We start from the raw sequence: 19,376 nt of genomic DNA on the forward strand, positions 1-19,376 counted from the left end.
ATTTGAAATGGAAAGCATCATATATAAAGAATATTAATTATTACATATTTTTCGCAATTGTCTTCATTTTTGTATGCATGTACGAAGAACGGGTTGACGTTTTTTGGTAGAAAAAATGACTCAGGCTTAAAACTGCGAGCGGTAACTTAAAAAAAATGGGTAGATCACCGATGGTATATAGCTCAACATTATATATCAATAAACATGTTTGTTTTGGTCATTCTAGTCCACTTATATCTCCCGACTAATGATGTATTCATCATCTTATATATAGGAAAATTTTCATCTTACTTATACTGATTTAGTTTCGGTAAAAGTTCTCCCATCATCAGGAAAAGTTTGAATTAAGGATGCCTTACGTGTTTTTATACTTCATCCTTGGGAATCAGGTATGGTTTTGTGAGGTATCTTGCCCACTATTATATTTGATTTGAATCGCATCCATAGTAATAATTGTATTTTATTTAAAATATTTAATCAATTGCTATTCATGATCGAATTCTTATAAATTCACAAATAAATCACATGTGATCTGTAAAATTAGTCGATATAAAGCCAAATAAAAGTATAAATATTGATTACTACGACGTATATAACATCCTACTCTAAACATACTATAACAATCTACTTCCATTTGCTTTCCCATTTTGTAGTTCATGAATGTTGATACTCGGTCACCTGATTTTCGCTTCCTCATTTTTCTTTGCTTGAGATGTTCCAGACTCTTTTTCCCAAGCCATAATCACTAGATCTTCCGCATATCCAATAATTTGTTCTTAATTTTGTCAAATCAGTTTGTGAATATCTCCGTTCCATATCACAGCTTCAAGTATTAAGTTGGATTATTCTGTTGATAAATCCGTTTCCTAGTCTAACTCTTCTGGGATAATTACTTCTGTATTTCCTTCAGTATTTGTAATTTTCGCTTTTTGATTAGCCAGTTATTTTATGATTAATTTTTTTGAGATATCCATTCCTTTCAGTGGGCAATTTTCTTCAATGCTATGTCAATGGAAGGTTAATGTATCTCTATATAATGCTCATAGTATTTCTTTATTGTTTGTGTCAGTTAATATATCGCGTGTATCGTTGACTTCTTTTTTTAGAATATTAGATTTTCAGATAGTTCCCAGTGGCATTATTACACTGTAGTTTTCGATCGGTTCAAGGTTTACTTTTTAGATATTGGTACTACTTGACGGTTATTTTTCCGCCACATCTTAACTTTAGTTAACTTATATTCACCTTTTAGTAATGCTAATTCTTTTCATCGTTAACTTCATCAACACCTGTTATTTGAATTAGTTTATATGTTTTATATTCATAGACCATTCTGATAAATATCTTTTTTTTTTCGATTGTGTTCCAGTAACTTCCAAATTTCCAGAATTTAATGATTAATTTCTGAATAAAATGATGTATTCTCAACCTTCCTCTAATCATCATGAAGTTTGTCTTATATGAACAACACCATAAATATAAAGAAGCACTTCACGTTTATTTTTGTAGCACATTACATATTTAGAACTAGTAGAACATCTATAACAAATTCAGTTATTTTCTATATGAACTGTTTTAATATTCAGAACAATTTTCACGTTGTGAACGTGATATTTATAGCATATACGTGGTAACAATATCTCTTTTTTTTCAGTTTCTCCGGATTCACTACGTCCTGTGATAGTTTACATTCATGGTGAATCTTTCGAGTGGAATTCAGGAAATCCTTACGATGGAAGCGTTTTAGCTTCCTACTCCGACTTAGTCGTTATCACGCTTAACTACAGATTAGGTATATTAGGTGAGTACATTTCTGGTTTATAAGAAATCTTACGAATTCCAAACAGATCCATTTGGCAAGCTTTCTATACAAATTTTTAAGTTCATAAGACTGAATGTGTTTCTAGAGTTATTCAGGACTATAGTAATAAATCGAATATAGTGCCTTCGCATAACTTATTAACTAAACTAACTAAACATATTGAATCAGAGAGAAACCTTCCCAATTTGAATAAATTCCACTAATATGTCAATATAACTATTGAAAGAAAAATTTATTGGATAGTAAATTATCCATTGAAACATTAAGGTGAACTTTTCGTTTAAATTACGTTTATATATGAGAAAATGGAGAGAATAATCGATACTATTGATTCAATTTTTAAAACACATATAATTAGGGTGACTAGGGACATTAGCACGAGCTATACCAGGATTTGATGCAAAAAAATTGATCAAATGACGTGCAAATAATGCTGCGACATGAGTAAAATTTTCTATCTCTCTCTCTCCCTCGTTTTTGAGTTATAGGCCTTCAAAGCTACGAAACGAAATTATACTTAAGTGTATTTTCTAAATTATTGATTCAAATAATATGAATTTTTAATGGATTATATATATATATATATATATATATATATATATATATATATATATATATATCCATGTAGTATATTTGGATGAATGAATAATTGTACACTACTATCTGAAGGCCAGGGGCAGCTCATGAGCAATAGTTAACAATCCGTAACTTTCGCAGGGACAACCTGTACAATCAAGATAGCAAAAATGAATTTATGGTTTGGGTGAATTTTTAGATCGTTGTACATGCCAAGGAAACCATTCGCCATAAAGACATATCTAAGATTGATCTATCTTAATGATTTTAAAATATCCATAAAAAATGAATCCATTGTATTTAATTCAGGGAAACGTGGTGGCCATGCAAATGGACAAAGCGATCAATCTCGGATGTGTCTTTATGGAGAACGGTTTCCTTGGCATGTACAACGATTTTAAAGTCTCCTAGATCATGAATTTTATCCAGTTAAACAAAGAGTACCTTTTTGTTGAAAAATCGATCAAAAAATTCATTTTTGCTATATTTAGATTGTTGACCATTGGGTAAGAGCTGCCCCTGGGCTCCAGATAGTAATGTAGTATTATTTATTATATTTTATCACATTTATTATATTAATATACTACATGGACATACGTGAACATCCATTGAAAATTCATAATGTTTCAATGTATAATTTAGAAAATATACTCAAATATATGATTTGATTGGACAACCCCAAAGTACTAAAATTTTTTTAATCACAGCACGTTATCTATTCAATCTCGAATTTTTTGTATAAAATCTTGGAATACCCTGTAATAAAGATAGAAGCAACTATATTATATGAAAATATTAAAGAAAAAGCATAATTGTATATGCTTCCTTTGGATAAATATTCTTCAATTAAGTTATTTTTTCAAATACCGTGCTTCTTTATTAGAAAAGTGTTTCATTCAAATTATAATGAATTATTCAAATTTAATGTGCTTGACACAAAGATTCTAGAACGTTTTTGAGACGTGATCACTGATCACCACAAAGTGAAACCAGTTGAGATGTTGAACCATAGATTTTGTCAAAAATCCTTCCGATTATATTTTGAAGAAAAAATAAAGTAGTCTCAAACATAATATCAAAATGTGAAAGACATCTTCATCACTTATTCGAAAATTTCCAAACCGATGATGACATTCATATTGGGCATATATATTTCTACTACAAAGCCAATGCTCACAAGAACAGCTATCGGCTTCAGAGACCGAAAGTGAACTACATTTTCCTGTTGGTAAAATCAATATACAAGATCTATCTAAACTGTATGGATAGAGTACCTAACAATGTACAAAAAGAAAGAAAATAATACAGTTCGAAACTGAGATTGCTTGATAATATTTTCAAAATGGTGTATTTGAATGCAGAAGAACACATATTTAGATACCTAACGGAAAGCTTCTGAATTGTCTTCTAATTATTCAAACTAAAGTGGTGAGAAAGATCTAGAATCAAAGGAGATGCATGCCCGTAACAAGATATCGAAGAGATTAACAGAGAGCTAACACAATGTTTCCTTATTTTCTCCTTAGATCTCATATATTTTTTTGTCTAATATAATTTTCATTGTTTTGTATTAAAATAAAAAGGAACAAAGAATATTGAATACGTCTAGCCTTCGGCTAGTACTACTCCTCTGCAACAGTTGGATTGGATTTTTTATGGAAAGTCGCTTTTGGTATGACTAGAAACATTATCCTTCAAGTAAATTTTCATTTAGGAGAAACTAGGTGCATAGTATTTAATTTGGTTATCGCGGATGTGGATAGAAAAGAAGACTATGAGCTTCTGACTGAACTATCGGTTATATATTTAACAACTTCATTCATTCTTCGTAGATTGTGATATGCATTGCGTCCTTAAAAATATTTCTCTACTTCTCAATCACCGATGAAAAATATTTTAAATTACTATATCATCACTGAGTCGGAATTTCCAGAACCAATGGCTATATTTATACTGAACACACTGTTTATACCACCACTACACCAACACTCACAATTACACTGTCTGACGCACCTTTCGATAACCAAGTTATCGTCAGAGACTAAAGGTAAAACTCATACTCATACTCATACTCATAAAACTCAATATCAGACAGAAAATATATGAGACCTAAAGAGAACATAGGAAACTTTGTGTTAGCTCTCTGTCTCCAGTTTTCTCTATCAAAAGCAGCTGTATGTGCGTTAATCTCTTCGATATCTTGTCACGGACTTGCATCTTTTTTTGATTCTAGATCCTCCTTACCATCTTAGTTCAAATATATTAGAAAACAAGTCACAACTTTCTTCTGTACCCTTCGTCTCCGCCTTCACCATTTTGATGATTTTATCAAGCAATCTCAGTTTCGAACTGTATTATTTTGTTCACATTTTATACATTGTCCGGTACGTTATCAATACAGTTTAGTTAGATCTTGTATATTGATTTCAAAACTGTTTTACCTTCAGCTTCTGAAGTTAATAACTTGGTTATCGAAACGCTGGTCAGACAGTGTAATCGTGTGTGTTGGTGTAGTGGTGGTGTAAACAGTATATCCAGTACTACAGTATCACCTTAGATAGATTCGTAAGACTGTCGCTTTCGACTTTTTTCGTAGTCTATTTCTTGCTCTCGAAGGAATGGGGTATAATCTATTATTCAATACTCTACTCAATACTCTACACAATAAGTTCAGAAAATTGAGTTTTTTTAGCATTTTTTCTTAGCTTGAAACACATGTTAAAGCGTTGTTCAACATTCATGTAACATGATAGACATGTTCTTGCTATACCAGCTATGGTAGTAAACTGACAATCCGGAATGAGTTGAAACCTATCACTGTTTTTCTCAACACAAGACGGTATCGTTGGAATAGAACAAGCTCAAGTAATTGTGAGTGTTGAAGGCAAACTCACCCCATTTATATTCGAATCTAAGTATTTTGTGGCTCATACTTTTTTTCCGCCCATGATAACAGATGATTATATCGTCATTCTCAAGTTTATGCTAGGATTTGATTTTTCGTTTTTCTCTTTCCTTCATCCTTAATAATTTGAGACACCTCTTGAGCCCCTTTTTCTTCCTCACAGCTACCTGCTCTGTTTGCCATATTATTATTCATTCAACTTCATTTAACATAACTAAACCCGTACTAATGTTGATTAATTTGTTTTCTGACTTATCGTTATTCCTCTGAAAACATTTTCTTTAGTTTTCTGTAAAGTCCTTATCATGATGATTAAATTCAATTCAATTTGAATGTTGTAAATTGGAGCTATCTTCCTTGCATTTTGTTGAGTTTATAATCACTAGGATATCTCAACTTTCTTTCACTCAAAAATAGGTAAATAAGAAATACAGTTATTATAAAGATAGAAATTTCCGCCCTTTCAGAAGTACAGAAAAATATTAGTGAGCAGCAATCTTGTTACTAACCTGGAGTCTGTGGAACCGTCGGTGATATTCGTACTGAACACATTGTTACATTATCTAATGCGCATTTCCATAACCAAGTAATATTCTTCATAGACTAAAGTAAATGGGAACTTATGTTTATCAAATTTTCCCACAAATGAAATTCTACATTTGCCTTTCATCGTACGATAGGAAAAGGATCATTGTAGAAGATACACTTAAAAAAGGACTTTTTTTGAAGATAAGGCTCTACTTGAAAGTTATAATGGAAGAACTGTAAATAGGTTGATAAGTCGCTTAAGAAACCTTGTGGTGAAACCATCTTTTTCCAGGATCAAAATGAGAAATAGGGAAACTCTGGCACCTTCCGGTCCTGTTAGTACAAAGAGATTGTAAGTAATTTTACACAGACATCATAAATCCACCTATACATTGAAAAGATGGTGGGCTAATCCCAAGGATAAAACATAGGATTCCGAAAAGAATGATATTTATGAAATTCGCTGTAATGATTGTAACAGAAAAACTATATTAGTCAAATTAGTATATTCGTTCATGCACGGTTTGAAGAGCACATAGCTCATTATAAATCGGGTTTTGCTGAACATGCTGCTAGTAATCATCATTAATTAAATGTATCATGAAAAGGATGTTTCCTATTGGATTTGCTTTTAGCTAAAAGAAGTTTATTTCTGGAAAAATTCAGTATAAATATGTAGATCACGTTAATACATTTCAGTTTCTGAAGACGATTACTTCGTTATCGAAACGCACTAGTGTATTTGTAAGTGTTGGTGTAGTGCTAATGTAAGCAGCGTGTTCAGTAGCAACCCTGTTTTCAAAAATGATTAAAGTTTTTTCTTTAAAAGATGGCGACAAAATTTCTCTACTATGATATCGCACAATTTGTGATCTTAGAATGAATCATAGGTGATTATCAATTTAACCCTGATGGTAAACAGTGGAACCTAGTGCAGCCATAAATAATTGCTTCCCTTGTTGTGACACGTAGGCACTTTCTACATATCAATTATTATCAGATGCCTAACAATACATTAAAAAGAGAATGGTGTGGTTTATTTCCACGAACATATTCCCCAACTATTAATCGAAATTGTATTCGTTGAGGATTGTATCAGTCGAAAATAGAGAGTCCAAATAGTGAATTACCAGCTACATATATGAATTTTCAGTAATTTATCCAGCAAGTACTCATAATATCATAATTTATTCGAAACAATTGCTACAAGAATCAATAGTCTCTGTAATGCAATGTTGATTTTACCATGAACGAAACGGTAACGAATATGTATTTAATTAAAATTCTGTGGAAAAATATCTATAGAATATAATAATCAATTGTGTAATGTTTCTCAAATCATATCGATATATATATATCATCATATCATAATCAAAATTAATTTTTAAGAATACCGCTCGAAGAGAATTTTAATTATGATATTCTATATCTATTCATTATATAGTTGAAATTTATCGATTTCCGTGCTTAACAACTGAACTTTATATCTACTGGACTCATTATTTATGATAATAAATTTCAAAGTTGAATCTACCACCCTCAATAAAGGCTTTATGAAACTTCCGACAACATACGAGTACATAGTAGTGAATCCATTTGTTCAGGCGTAATTTTCACCTTGTTTCCATTGCGTCGTACAAACTGTTTAATACCTTTATTGTCATGCAAAAGAGCCAAATCAACTGAATCAATATAGTTAGAGATATTTGCAATTGAATTAGAAGAGCTATCGCATTCTGTCGATGTTGTACAGCGAGAGATTCACTCGTTGAAAAGGACAAGGGTCTTGCGAAAATCCAAGTTAATCAATTGGCGTTTCTCTCGATAAAAAGTAAATGAGAATGAGTTTACTTTTTTACTTCCAAGAGGCTGGAAAATGAAATAACAGAGTGAGCGGAAAAAATCTGAGGGAGAAACGATGTAAGCTTCATAATGAGAATTTGATTCGGGAAAATGCATAGCTTCGACATATTCAGTTGAAATATGGGTAAAATCATTTTGTTATTTGTGGAAGAAGAATATTTGGAATATTATGGACGGTAATATTACCATATAATCTGTTTTGGAGAAAAAATCCTTTGAAATAATATGATTATTCATAAATTATCAAATTTATATTAGTAATGTTTTTGTGAAATCAGAATTCCCGAGATATTCATGAAGAACTACTGAGCCAACTCTCCTTTGGAATAACCTAGATATACTTGTTGGTATGGCGAATTCTATCGATTGTCCAACAAAAACACACTATCAGGCCAAAGTGTTGAATTTTGGCCAAATTCTTTAGGTTTTTACCACTTTTACCATATTGCTTTCTTTCATATGTAGCATGGCAAAAAAATAAAAAAAGTAGATGGAATGTTTAACTATATCTTGACAAAAACTCTTTTTTTGAAGACTTTTTGAATTATTAGAAATTAAAAGTCCAGAGCCACTTACAGTAAATGGTTGAATTCGTATAAAAATTTCGAATACTCTGAATCTAATGGAACAGTACTTTTGGTCATCCTATAATTTATTTCCAATTAAAATCTGATCGATAATAGAGGAAATAAACTCCAGATTTATATAAAGAAAACAACACAGAACCATTCTTCATGCCCAGGCAGCAAGTATACGAGCTCGGAAGACTATAAGACCTACAAAAATGAGAAAATTACTTAGAAACTCACAACCCCAGCTGGAAAAATATTCCCTAGAAGAAGGGATGGCTTTTATTTTAGGAAACAATTTTATGAGAAGAAAATAACAACACTCATAATTATAGTGTCTGACGTACATTCTCTGAAGACGATAAGTTGCTTATCGAAATTGCAATTGTGAGTGTTGGTGTAAACAATACGTATAATCCACGGTTCTATATTACATCCTAGAGTCTATCAAATAAATAAAATTATTTTCTATCCAATATAAAGAAATTTGTTAGCAGGAGAGTACTGTATCAATTTTAAAATGTTATTCTCATACCGATTTCATAGTTTTATTCAATAAAGCTATAAGTGTATTTGAGTTACAGTTTTATCGGAACATGCCAACTGTTTTATAAAAACGCAAGGACATTTTCCGTTCGAATAAAACGAAGAGTAGAATCGACCAGTGATATTTTAAATTGAAATATGAACTCCATTACATATTGTGAATTATGTGAATGAACAAGAGTCAGATAGTCTGCTCAAATTTCGTGTTATATACTTGGAAACTTTAAAACAGAATAGTATATTTGTTATAGGAATACGATTTCTGTTTTGAATTATTCCGAAACCTTTGTTTGTAATTGTTATAGAGCTACTTTTGTTGTATCAGAAATTAGTTCAATTGACAATTTAGTTTTGATAGATTCAAAGTTTTGCCGGCTTCAATTCTAGTTTTGTTTTATCACCACAGCTGAATAATTTATTTATATTTCTCGAATAATGAATACAATAGACATACAGAAAATATGACAAACTTTATCAAAACTATGGATTATGTTGTAAATTTATCCCTATAATCGCGATATTATGTCCTTGGAATGGCTGTGAGATGAGAAAAGAGGGCAAATAGGATTTATACATGTGATAAATGAAAGGAAATCATTGTGAATCATTTTCTAGCCCAAAAATGTATAATCACGTATACGGGATTTGGTAATCTCATCATCGACCTCAATATGTGTCGATGAATGGTTCATATCCAATAATCGTGCCAAGTACGACATTAAGTCGATGTGTGTTTACGATGGCCGTTCTAACTATTTATGTTGAGTGTCCCTTGATCAATTGAGGGTTAAAATTTCTCGAAAGCTTTTTATCTCTTGATTTAAAAATTCCAATTTTTATACCATGAATAATGTAATTCCATAACTTCTTTTACTTTTTTGTGGAAGTTAACGGTAGAAAAGAAGTGATAAAATATTGGAGGAGGTTCTCAATCCCGTTGTTTCTCATAGAGAGATATTTACTAATGCTGAAAGGAACAACAGGAAAATTCTATAGTGTTATTCGAGAACGTCCTATTAAGTGACAATAACGTTGGTTTTTTTTGTTCTACTGACATTTCACAAAGATTGCGGCAAATTAAGTCTTTTTGACAGAAATCAACGCATCTTAGTACACCATTGCCTTTTCGTGTTTTTAGAAGTTATGGAATTATTTACAATTTTCATAACTATAGTTTCAGGAATACACGGTAAAACTTGAGTCTTTCAATAATAAGTATTTTTCGTGATTCCGATTTCTTAACTCTAAGTGAACATTTGCGCTGTTTGGTATATATTTTGGAAGACATTATGGAACTTATAATACAAACTATTTCATGGCTCGAAATGAACTGATACCCACAAAGGCATTGGAACTTCACACTGATCGTGAAAAATACAGAAAATTATCAAAACCTTTCAAAAAAACTATTAGCAACCGACAATTAGTTTGGTCTATTGAACTAGTGAACCTATTGAAAAATAGGGGTCTAATATATGTTTGGAAATTCGATTAAAAATTAAAACAAGAAGAAGAATTTCCACTTAGTGAATCTGAAAAAGTTCTAATGCCCACAAGCAAAAAAGATCAACAAGAATAATTTTTTGGAAAGTGACGAAAAAATCTGTACAATCTTGAAATAAGAAAGCCTTTAGGTACAAAATGTTATAAAGCTTTTATATTTTTTTGTTCTTTTTCATCTTTTTCATCTAACAGTTGTGAATCTTTCTTTATAGAAAGCATAAATATAATTCTAGTTAGCAAAATAATTCAACTATACATTGATATTCCAGTCAGACATTTCTAATATAATTGTTTCTTCTAGGTTTTCTAAACGCAAACCCTGCTCCTCATTTGAAAGCAAGGGTGGCAAACTATGGCCTAATGGACCAAATAGCAGCACTACATTGGGTTCAACAGAACGTGGCACTTTTTGGAGGTGATCCAAATAATGTTACATTAGCAGGACATGGTTCCGGAGCCGCTTGTATAAACTTTCTTATGATATCTCCTACAGTGATGCAAGGTCTTTTCCACCGAACGATTCTACTTTCTGGATCAGCACTTTCCTCATGGGCACTGGTAAGAAAATAAAAATATATGTCCATATACGTTAGAGAGTAGACATTTGTGACCGCTTATTAACTATAAAGTCGTTAAAAATAGTGAGGTTGATTGTTAGTTACCATAAATAAAAAACGTGTAATTCGATACGATGAAAAAATATGAACCTATAGAAACTAGGCACTAAAATTATAAACAACCTTGTATTTATAACATTCACTTTGTAACTCATAACATAACATAATATTTTGTAAAATTACCTTATTCATCGGAATAAATAAGGACAAAGTTGTGAGCTTACGTCATGTTGACGAGGGTCAGTACTATTATTTGTTATATATCAGTGATTTTGGTTTTATTAAGTTCTCTCCTTCAATCAACACACGGCGATCCTGCCACAACAAATATCTATCTCTAACAAATGATTTAAATGACTAAAAACAAAAGCATGATATACATAATTGGTTGTAATAATTGTGATGACTCCATATTTATATAGAATTACATTTTGGCAATAGTATCAGATATAGCACTAATTAATAATGAAATAACCAGAGCACCTACATTCTATGTTGAAATATAAGAACATATATGTCTATTAGTTCAGTCGATTTATATGAGTGATGTCAAAAACGTAGCTGATCTGCGAAGGACGTAGTAATTAATCATCCTAAAAAAATGTGAGACACATGCGTAGAATCTATGATGGGAATGGAAACGTATCCTACTGATATAATTTATGTGAAAATTTGAATTTTTGATACTCAATCACGTAAAAACCGAAATTTGTCATACTATACGGATAGTTTATTACCTTGATTGATTAATAGGATTTTTCATAGTGAAAATTCGGTGGGTCTATTAGAGATCGATCTACAGGATGTATTATCATCCTTATTACATATTAGTTCCACACAGATGTGCCCGCTTCGTCTCTATTCATTTTCAAATGGGGTTTTTTTTCTATATATTATGATAGGATTCTAATATTATTCTGGGTAAAAAGTAACCTATGTGCTGTTGGTAGATTTTTGTTTGACGTTAATGGTTTGTATAGTAAATAGTACATAAATCGATTAGAAGTATAACAAGGCAGCGTATACAAATGTTTTCCAGCGCTACACAAAATATATTCTCATATTTTCGTAGACTAATGAAATGGCATAATTTTACATTCATTATTTCCAAACTTATAGTCGTCAAAGTTGGAATTATTAAAAAATATATCTGTCATTAATTGTGTTCAAATAAATTATTTCTCTTTGTCATTAGTAGAAGGTTTCATGTTAATTACGTCCATGAAAAGGCAAATGTCAATCAAACATAAAATGTATCTTACGATCAGAAGCAACGTTGATGTATTTCACTTGATTATGAGGGTTGTTTTTTTTCAACTTCTATTCACATAGAATGATACTGCAGGTGATTGGTGTGCGTAGTAGGCGACTGCACATCTTCGCCTTTCAAAGTTTAATTCTTATACAGTATCTTCTCCTTTTGCTATCCATTAATGGATGTTCGCGATCACTTCCAACCAATTTATCCTGTCTCTGGTGGTATGAATTGATAATGGATAAATTTTTGAGGACCAAGAGAGGACCAGGGCGTAAACAACATTCCCGGCTACAGAATATAAGAGATAGATGTGGCATTCAGGATGAGGCAACAATTTTTCGTCATGCAGAAGAGGATATCCTCGATATCCTCTTTCTGCCCAATCCCCATCGCTCGTCTATCTTTTCTTCTATTAAGAGCTGAAGCAAATGGTACCTCTCAATCCGTATTACATGTCCCAAGCATGCTGATTTTTTACGTTCTATTGTACTCAGCAATTCACGTTATGTTCCTATTCTCCTCAGGATTTCTTCATTGATTTTTTTTTTTATCCATGCAATTCTCAAAATTCTTTGGTAGATCCACATCTCAAATGCCTCCAATCTGTTCATGGCGTTAAATTTCAGTGTCAAGCTTTCAATTCTAAGGTTGATGTCAAAGTCAGAGTTCGTAGATACGTTTTTGAATTATTTGGAGGGTATCCTTGCTTTTTCTAGCTAGCGCTTGATCTACGTTTGATGGTCAGTCTTCACATAACCAGATTCCCGTATAATAGAAATTTTTAACCATTTATTGTCTTCGCTATTGAATGATAGTTTTATATTATGGAACTCATTCAATTTGCGGGTGATTACTAGGAATTTCGTCTTTTTTCATGTTGAAATTGATTCCCATGAGCTCACTGTGTATCCCAACTATGTCCAAGAACCTTTGGGGGTCGTTCATGATATCTGATATCAGGACTGTGAAATCGGCATATCGTATATCATTGATTCATGTGCCATTTACTTTGATACGTAATTGTTGACTCTCGAGAGCTTCGTGAAAGATGTTTTCCGAATAAAGGTTGAACATAAAAGAGAACATCTCTGTCTAACACCTCTAAGGATTTTCTGATTCTTTAAAAGTATTTTTGGTTTGTGTCAAGTCTCATCAGTATTTGAACGAATTTATCTGTAAAACATAAACTACATATTTGTTTAGGTCATAGCATTTCTGAACCAGAGCTTGGATTGCAGCTAGACCCCTTCTTAATCCGAATTGAGATGAACCAATAATGCTTTCACATTTTATGTAAAATGTGTAGTGGATTGTTTCCTGAAGTTTTTTTCAGAGTATGACTCGTCAAGCTAATTAAGCTGTGGTCTTCGCATCTTATTGCATTGTTCTCTTTGGGAAGTGGGATGAAGAGAGATCTAAGCCATTTTATTGGCAAGTTTCCTGTGTTGTGAATTTGGTTAAGAAGCTTTTGAAGCCTCTTGATACTTTTGTTGTCTAATAATATGAAGTATCACTAGTATAATGATTATTTATTCTTTGGGTCGCAGTGTATGTATACGAAGCCGCAAATCCATACATACATACATACATAATAATTGTTTGAATATGGTCATGACCTACAATGCAATTTTGTGAAACCGTGATGCAAACATATAAATAGAGACTTTACTTTTACTACCAAGAAATTCTTTTTGAATAGAGCCTCCATTATGTTGATTATTTCATTAAGCGACACAATTGTTGATAAATAGCATGGAACACTATTTGTACAAGGTTATTTGAAGGGTATATTCAGATTGTTTCAAAGAATCGAAGTCCTGTAATGAGAAATGAATCAGTATGATGCATCACCACACTTTAGTGTTGCTTTTAGATTTGTTGGTTCCATAGTATTGGAAATATCTACTCCTCTATTTTCAAATAAAAGGATTATCGAATAAAAACTTCTTATATTTCTGCCTAGAATTATTTTTTGAAACTTATATTAAAATTTCAGTGGAAATATGAGGTAAAATATCGGATAAATTTTATTTAAAAGCATTTGTGTCACAAACAATATATTTCGAAAACACAATATATCATATTGTGCTAAATCTTCCCACATCATACTTTTTATATTGTGAACTTTCACAAAAAAACATCCGGGTGTGTATTCACCAACATTTTTTGAATGATATTTCGCATCAGATCTTTATTCTCCCTGGCACACAAAATCTTTTTCAACAATTCACAAGACGCAAATCGTTTCCTATAGAATTGTTTGTCTTTGGTCCACAAACCACTTAATTTTATCATTTAATATTTTATCATGAATATGATATTACTGTGATATATGATATTGCTTTTAAAAAAATATGATTTTCGACTTTCATAGTAAAGTAGCAACCTATATGGCATTCAAACCAATTTTACAGAACATATTCTTTATTCTAAGAATATTAGCACATTGTATGCCTAGCAATTTCTCCTGAAAAACATTAACAAGATTAACAATACCTTTTCTCACGTATATATGTAACGGATGCAACATCATAATGAACAAAAGAATAATGGAGGAGACTGAAAGAATAACGCTAAAAACAATTATTGGTGTGAGCTTCAAAGATAGAATGGGATGTTAGGATATCAAAGAATAACAACAAATTAAGGATTTTGAGAGCGAACATAATGAAAAAAGGCTAGGAAACGGATGGCAGGATCACATGAACCAAACATATGAACACCACTAGGCAGACCAACAAAAATATGTTATCAGAGCTGGAGCTCAGCATTTTAAGAAGAGCTCCGGAAAAGGTGGATATTCTAAACTATCTATCTTTTAAACTGGACAGGGTTTTGTTTGATGAATAGGAAGATATTTCATATGATTCTTGAACCACTTGTTATGTTGAGGTGATAGAATACAATGACATGTTGTTGATATTTCTGATTTCTAAACAAGCAAATTTTGTCGAGGGCAAATGTCAATTGTTGTGCATTTGTTCCAAGAATTTCAATAATTAACTGCGAAATAGTGGAGAAAAATGAAAATTTGGGAAAAAATAGTTCTTTCAAGATATCTCATATATAGTCACTATTTGTAATCCAAAAAAATCTCCGATAGCTGTGAATTGCAAATATGGTTGTGAACAGTAACTCAAAAAGGAATTTAATCAGTATATCTTTCATATTTTCGATTAGATGAGTATATAAAATTCGATATTTTGATTTTTCCTTGTAAAATGATTATAATTAAGATGCAAATTTAATATGGTATGTGAATCACATCCTCGTTTAGGTTAATATCCAAGAAGCTATCAGTATTATTGCGTTCCTGTAGAATTTCACTGTGATGCTTCCTATTTTCAAACCAATCGCATGAAGTAATTTATTACCATCACCGTTAATTTTGTTATTTTGTTTTTCTTGAGATAGAACGTATTCTCCTTGATATATTCTTTTATCAGTTCTCCATCCAAAACGCACTTATGTGATGAGAAATAAAGTTTGGAGGTCGGAATGTATTAATACAAACAACTGAAAACTTTTTTTTGGTGTATATATTGAAAAACACTTTGATATAGGAAATATATAACGGGCTCCAGAAGACTAAATTGTTGAAACAATGGTAAATCGGTCGAATTCTAAGGACTATATCAGTGGACAACTCATACACAGATATTTTGATGAGATAACTAACAATCTGTGAGCTCAATTTACCAGCTGATTGAACCAAGATCAAACAGTGACAATATACCTATCGCCCAATAATTTCAGTTTGATTTGATTCTTGAATCATCAAACATAAATAAAAAAACTAGCGAGAAATCAAGAAAAAGCCTAAACTAATTCATGTGGTATAACATACATACAAATTACTTGAAATAAGATAAGCTCATCTAGACTTTACTCTATCGGTAAATTAGATAGTTGTCAACATAAAGATTTTTGAAGCTTTTTCAAAATATCTTAAAATTCGAATTACTCAATGCTTTTGAAACAGAAACTGATCTACATGAACGGACTAATGTATGCTGAAGATATATTTGCTAGCATAAAATGAACTACAAAATAGATAGAGAAGGGGAGTAATGAAATGGATCAGTACGGATTGCAGATGCCTAAACAAAAGACAGAAATAATGAAAATATCAAACAAACAAGAAGTAACGGTGCAAATACGGGAACTAGAAAAATAGAGCGTTGACAGGCTGAAGTGTTTAGAGACAATCGTAAATCCAGATGTAAGAATCGACGGAAAGGTAACCAAGAAAACAATATCGACATATATAGCCCTGTACAGAATATTTTACAAAAAAGAATGATAATGAAATGTTCAAAAACGAGAATCAACATGTCAGTACTACTACCCATAGCTGATCTATGGTTACGAATCTTAGGGGCTAACCAACGAATTAAAGAAAAAAATGACAACATGTGGAATTAAGATACTGAGCAAAATATGTGGAGAAGAGACAAGATAAAGTGAGAAACGATATAATTGGAAGCAAATTAAACGTACTGAGTGAATGTAAAAAACAACAATTGAGATGGTTTGGACACATAGTAACAATGAAGGCGGACAAACCGTTAAAGTAATATGGGAAACAGAAACAAACAAAAACAAGAGATTTGGCAGTCCCAGAAGAAAATGGAATGAAGAAATAGAAAAAACTCGAGAAAAAGAGGACTGAAATAACAAAAGATATAATTACATGGAGAAGATATATCACCTTTACACCTATGGTAGAAGAGGTTGCGGATAAGTAAGTAAGATATTTTCAAAAATAATAGATTTTTATCATTTTGCAACGAATGCGAACGTAAGAAAAATTGATGTCAACGCTATTCTGGTATCTGGATTCTGAACACTTTGTATAGATCGCTAAAGAAATATATTCTTGTTTATGTTAGAGAGAATACGCATTCTTTTATAGAGAAAAAAAATTACACGCAAATTAAAGTACTATTCAATGATAATAATGATTTTTTTCAATCAACAAACGTCCATTCAATGTCAACTGACATGAATTGTTGCACGACATGAAATTATCCAAACCACTTATTCCCCAAAATGTTTTCATATAAATTGAACATACCAGAAACAAGATTATTGATAAGATCAAATTGGTCAGATTAAAGGGTATATCCAAGGGATAATATATTTAAGGACGTTAAAGATTAAAATCTGCTTTTGAATTGAGTTAATTTGGATATAAGCGAAGAAAGCCCTTCAAGGCCCTTTACAGTTCGGCGCTTATTTGCAAAATTTTAGCCAGAGGCGAACCTCGAATGGCACTAAAGGGAATCACATTTAATCATATCATCAGTAGATGTAATCTCATTTAAATTAGCTTATAGTGTTGAGAGTATCTTCATTATTCGGTAGAACTTCCTGGAATTCAATATTGTATAATAATTGCTTTTGTAAATCATTAATATGATATTTTTGCATGAATTCGTTATCTGATCAGTGGAATATATTAAGAAAGAGTATATGAATGTTAAAAAAGAAGTTATTCATTATACGTATGGAATATCTTTGTTTTAACTAATTCAACCAAAGACTTCACTCAATCTACTCATTTACTATTCACATTGTCGTATATATGAAAAAAAAACGATCAAGATTCCTAAGTGGTTCAGACACAACAAATCATTCCCGATCGCTTTTCGCACCATCTTCGTCTGATCAATGGTTTATCGTTTGATATTTGATTAATTAGATATCTTTAGATAGATTTTTATTAGAAAAATATTCCCATAACACAAAACAAACCAGCTGTCGGCTCTAGATATGGAGTGAAGCTGAAAGAGAGGGATCCTTGTTAGGTATATGGGGATGAAGTGAAGTAGTGTTGAGAATGTTTAATTGAATATACCGTTTCTTTTTCACAATTTCGATTTGCTGACTGCGACATCGAGTTATTTACTCACTCTACGGCTGCTACGACATTCGTTTTATATACGATATTCTCACATTCTATAATATCCTTTCCTAAAAATTTGCTGTAAACAAACAAAGAAGTTCTCTTAGACCCGTCTCTATGAAAAGGCGTCACAAAAGATGTGAACAGGTTATGGATACAATATAAACACATGCCACGTTATAAAGACTTTTTTGGAATTTGTACTTGGCGCGTCTACCAAACTTCAACTTCATGATCTATGTCAGTGGACGAGTTCTAAACAGTATTAATCGTTTGAGTCCCGCGATCTGTATACAATTGATTTTAGGATTGGGAACACAAGATTTAACACATACATCTGAGTAACTGAACCAACATCTAACGATGAAAGATCATTTTATTTGTCACGCAATTCTTTCCTTCCAACTAATCTCAATTTTCAATTAACTTTGTCGTTATTTGTGTTTTTCAAGTTATTTCTAATTTAAATTGAATGATTGAGTCAAAAAAAGTTCCTTTCATAATTTCTTCGTCGGTAGGTGGAGAAGATATTATATAAACTGTTTATACAATCTACCTTCAACATGAAAATTATCATTTCATTGTCAATGAGAAATAAATTACCGTTGTGTCATTATTTTCACAGAATATTTATTTACTAGCTCCTGAAATATTATATTCCTAAATAATATCAAACCTTAAATCATCATAAAAATCTAACAAATCATACAATAGATGATTTAAAAGTGAGTTTTTCCAACGTTTTTGGAATTTTTACAATTATTCAATAGCTTTTGGACAGTAGTGGTATATTATTTTGCTTATCAAATACAAAGAATTGAAAATCACTCTATTCAAAGCTACCTGATAAAATTAACACCAACAATAGCAACAAACTATTCTCTGTGAAAAATGACTGGGAAATTGAAAAGACCAACTAAATTGGATATAGTCGAAATACATGGGCAAGAAGATGTTTTTGTATATCCGCGAGATATGAGGAAGGTGAAATAAGGCAATTTCTAGACCCCCCACACCAAATAGTATCACCATATTATGGAAACAAAACATCTGAGGTAATGGAAACAATCAGGACAGAAATTTACATTAGAAATACACCCGGTTTTTTTTAATTACTGGTGTTGCAAGAATTATCTGTTAAAAGTTATAAATCCATAACATTCTTGTGTTACAACACAAAGGGAAGATTAACATATGCCACATCTTACAAACCTATTAGCTTAATTCCCATCTTGTCTAAGGTATTTGGAAAAATCTATATAAAAACACTAAATAGCATTA

At 31.6% G+C, this 19,376-nt stretch overlaps 1 protein-coding gene across 1 annotated transcript in view; it reads left to right on the forward strand.

The window, feature by feature from the left end:
• Positions 1-19,376, forward strand: part of LOC130442609 (neuroligin-4, Y-linked) — a 394,311-nt gene that overhangs the window by 224,045 nt on the left and 150,890 nt on the right. The window contains exons 3-4 of the mRNA XM_056776885.1: positions 1,655-1,801; positions 10,614-10,870. Of these exons, the coding sequence (XP_056632863.1) occupies positions 1,655-1,801; positions 10,614-10,870 (404 nt within the window). The remainder of the gene's footprint in view (positions 1-1,654; positions 1,802-10,613; positions 10,871-19,376) is intronic.

This window comes from Diorhabda sublineata, chromosome 4 (genome assembly GCF_026230105.1).
Source record: "Diorhabda sublineata isolate icDioSubl1.1 chromosome 4, icDioSubl1.1, whole genome shotgun sequence".
NCBI classification, from domain to species: domain Eukaryota; kingdom Metazoa; phylum Arthropoda; class Insecta; order Coleoptera; family Chrysomelidae; genus Diorhabda; species Diorhabda sublineata.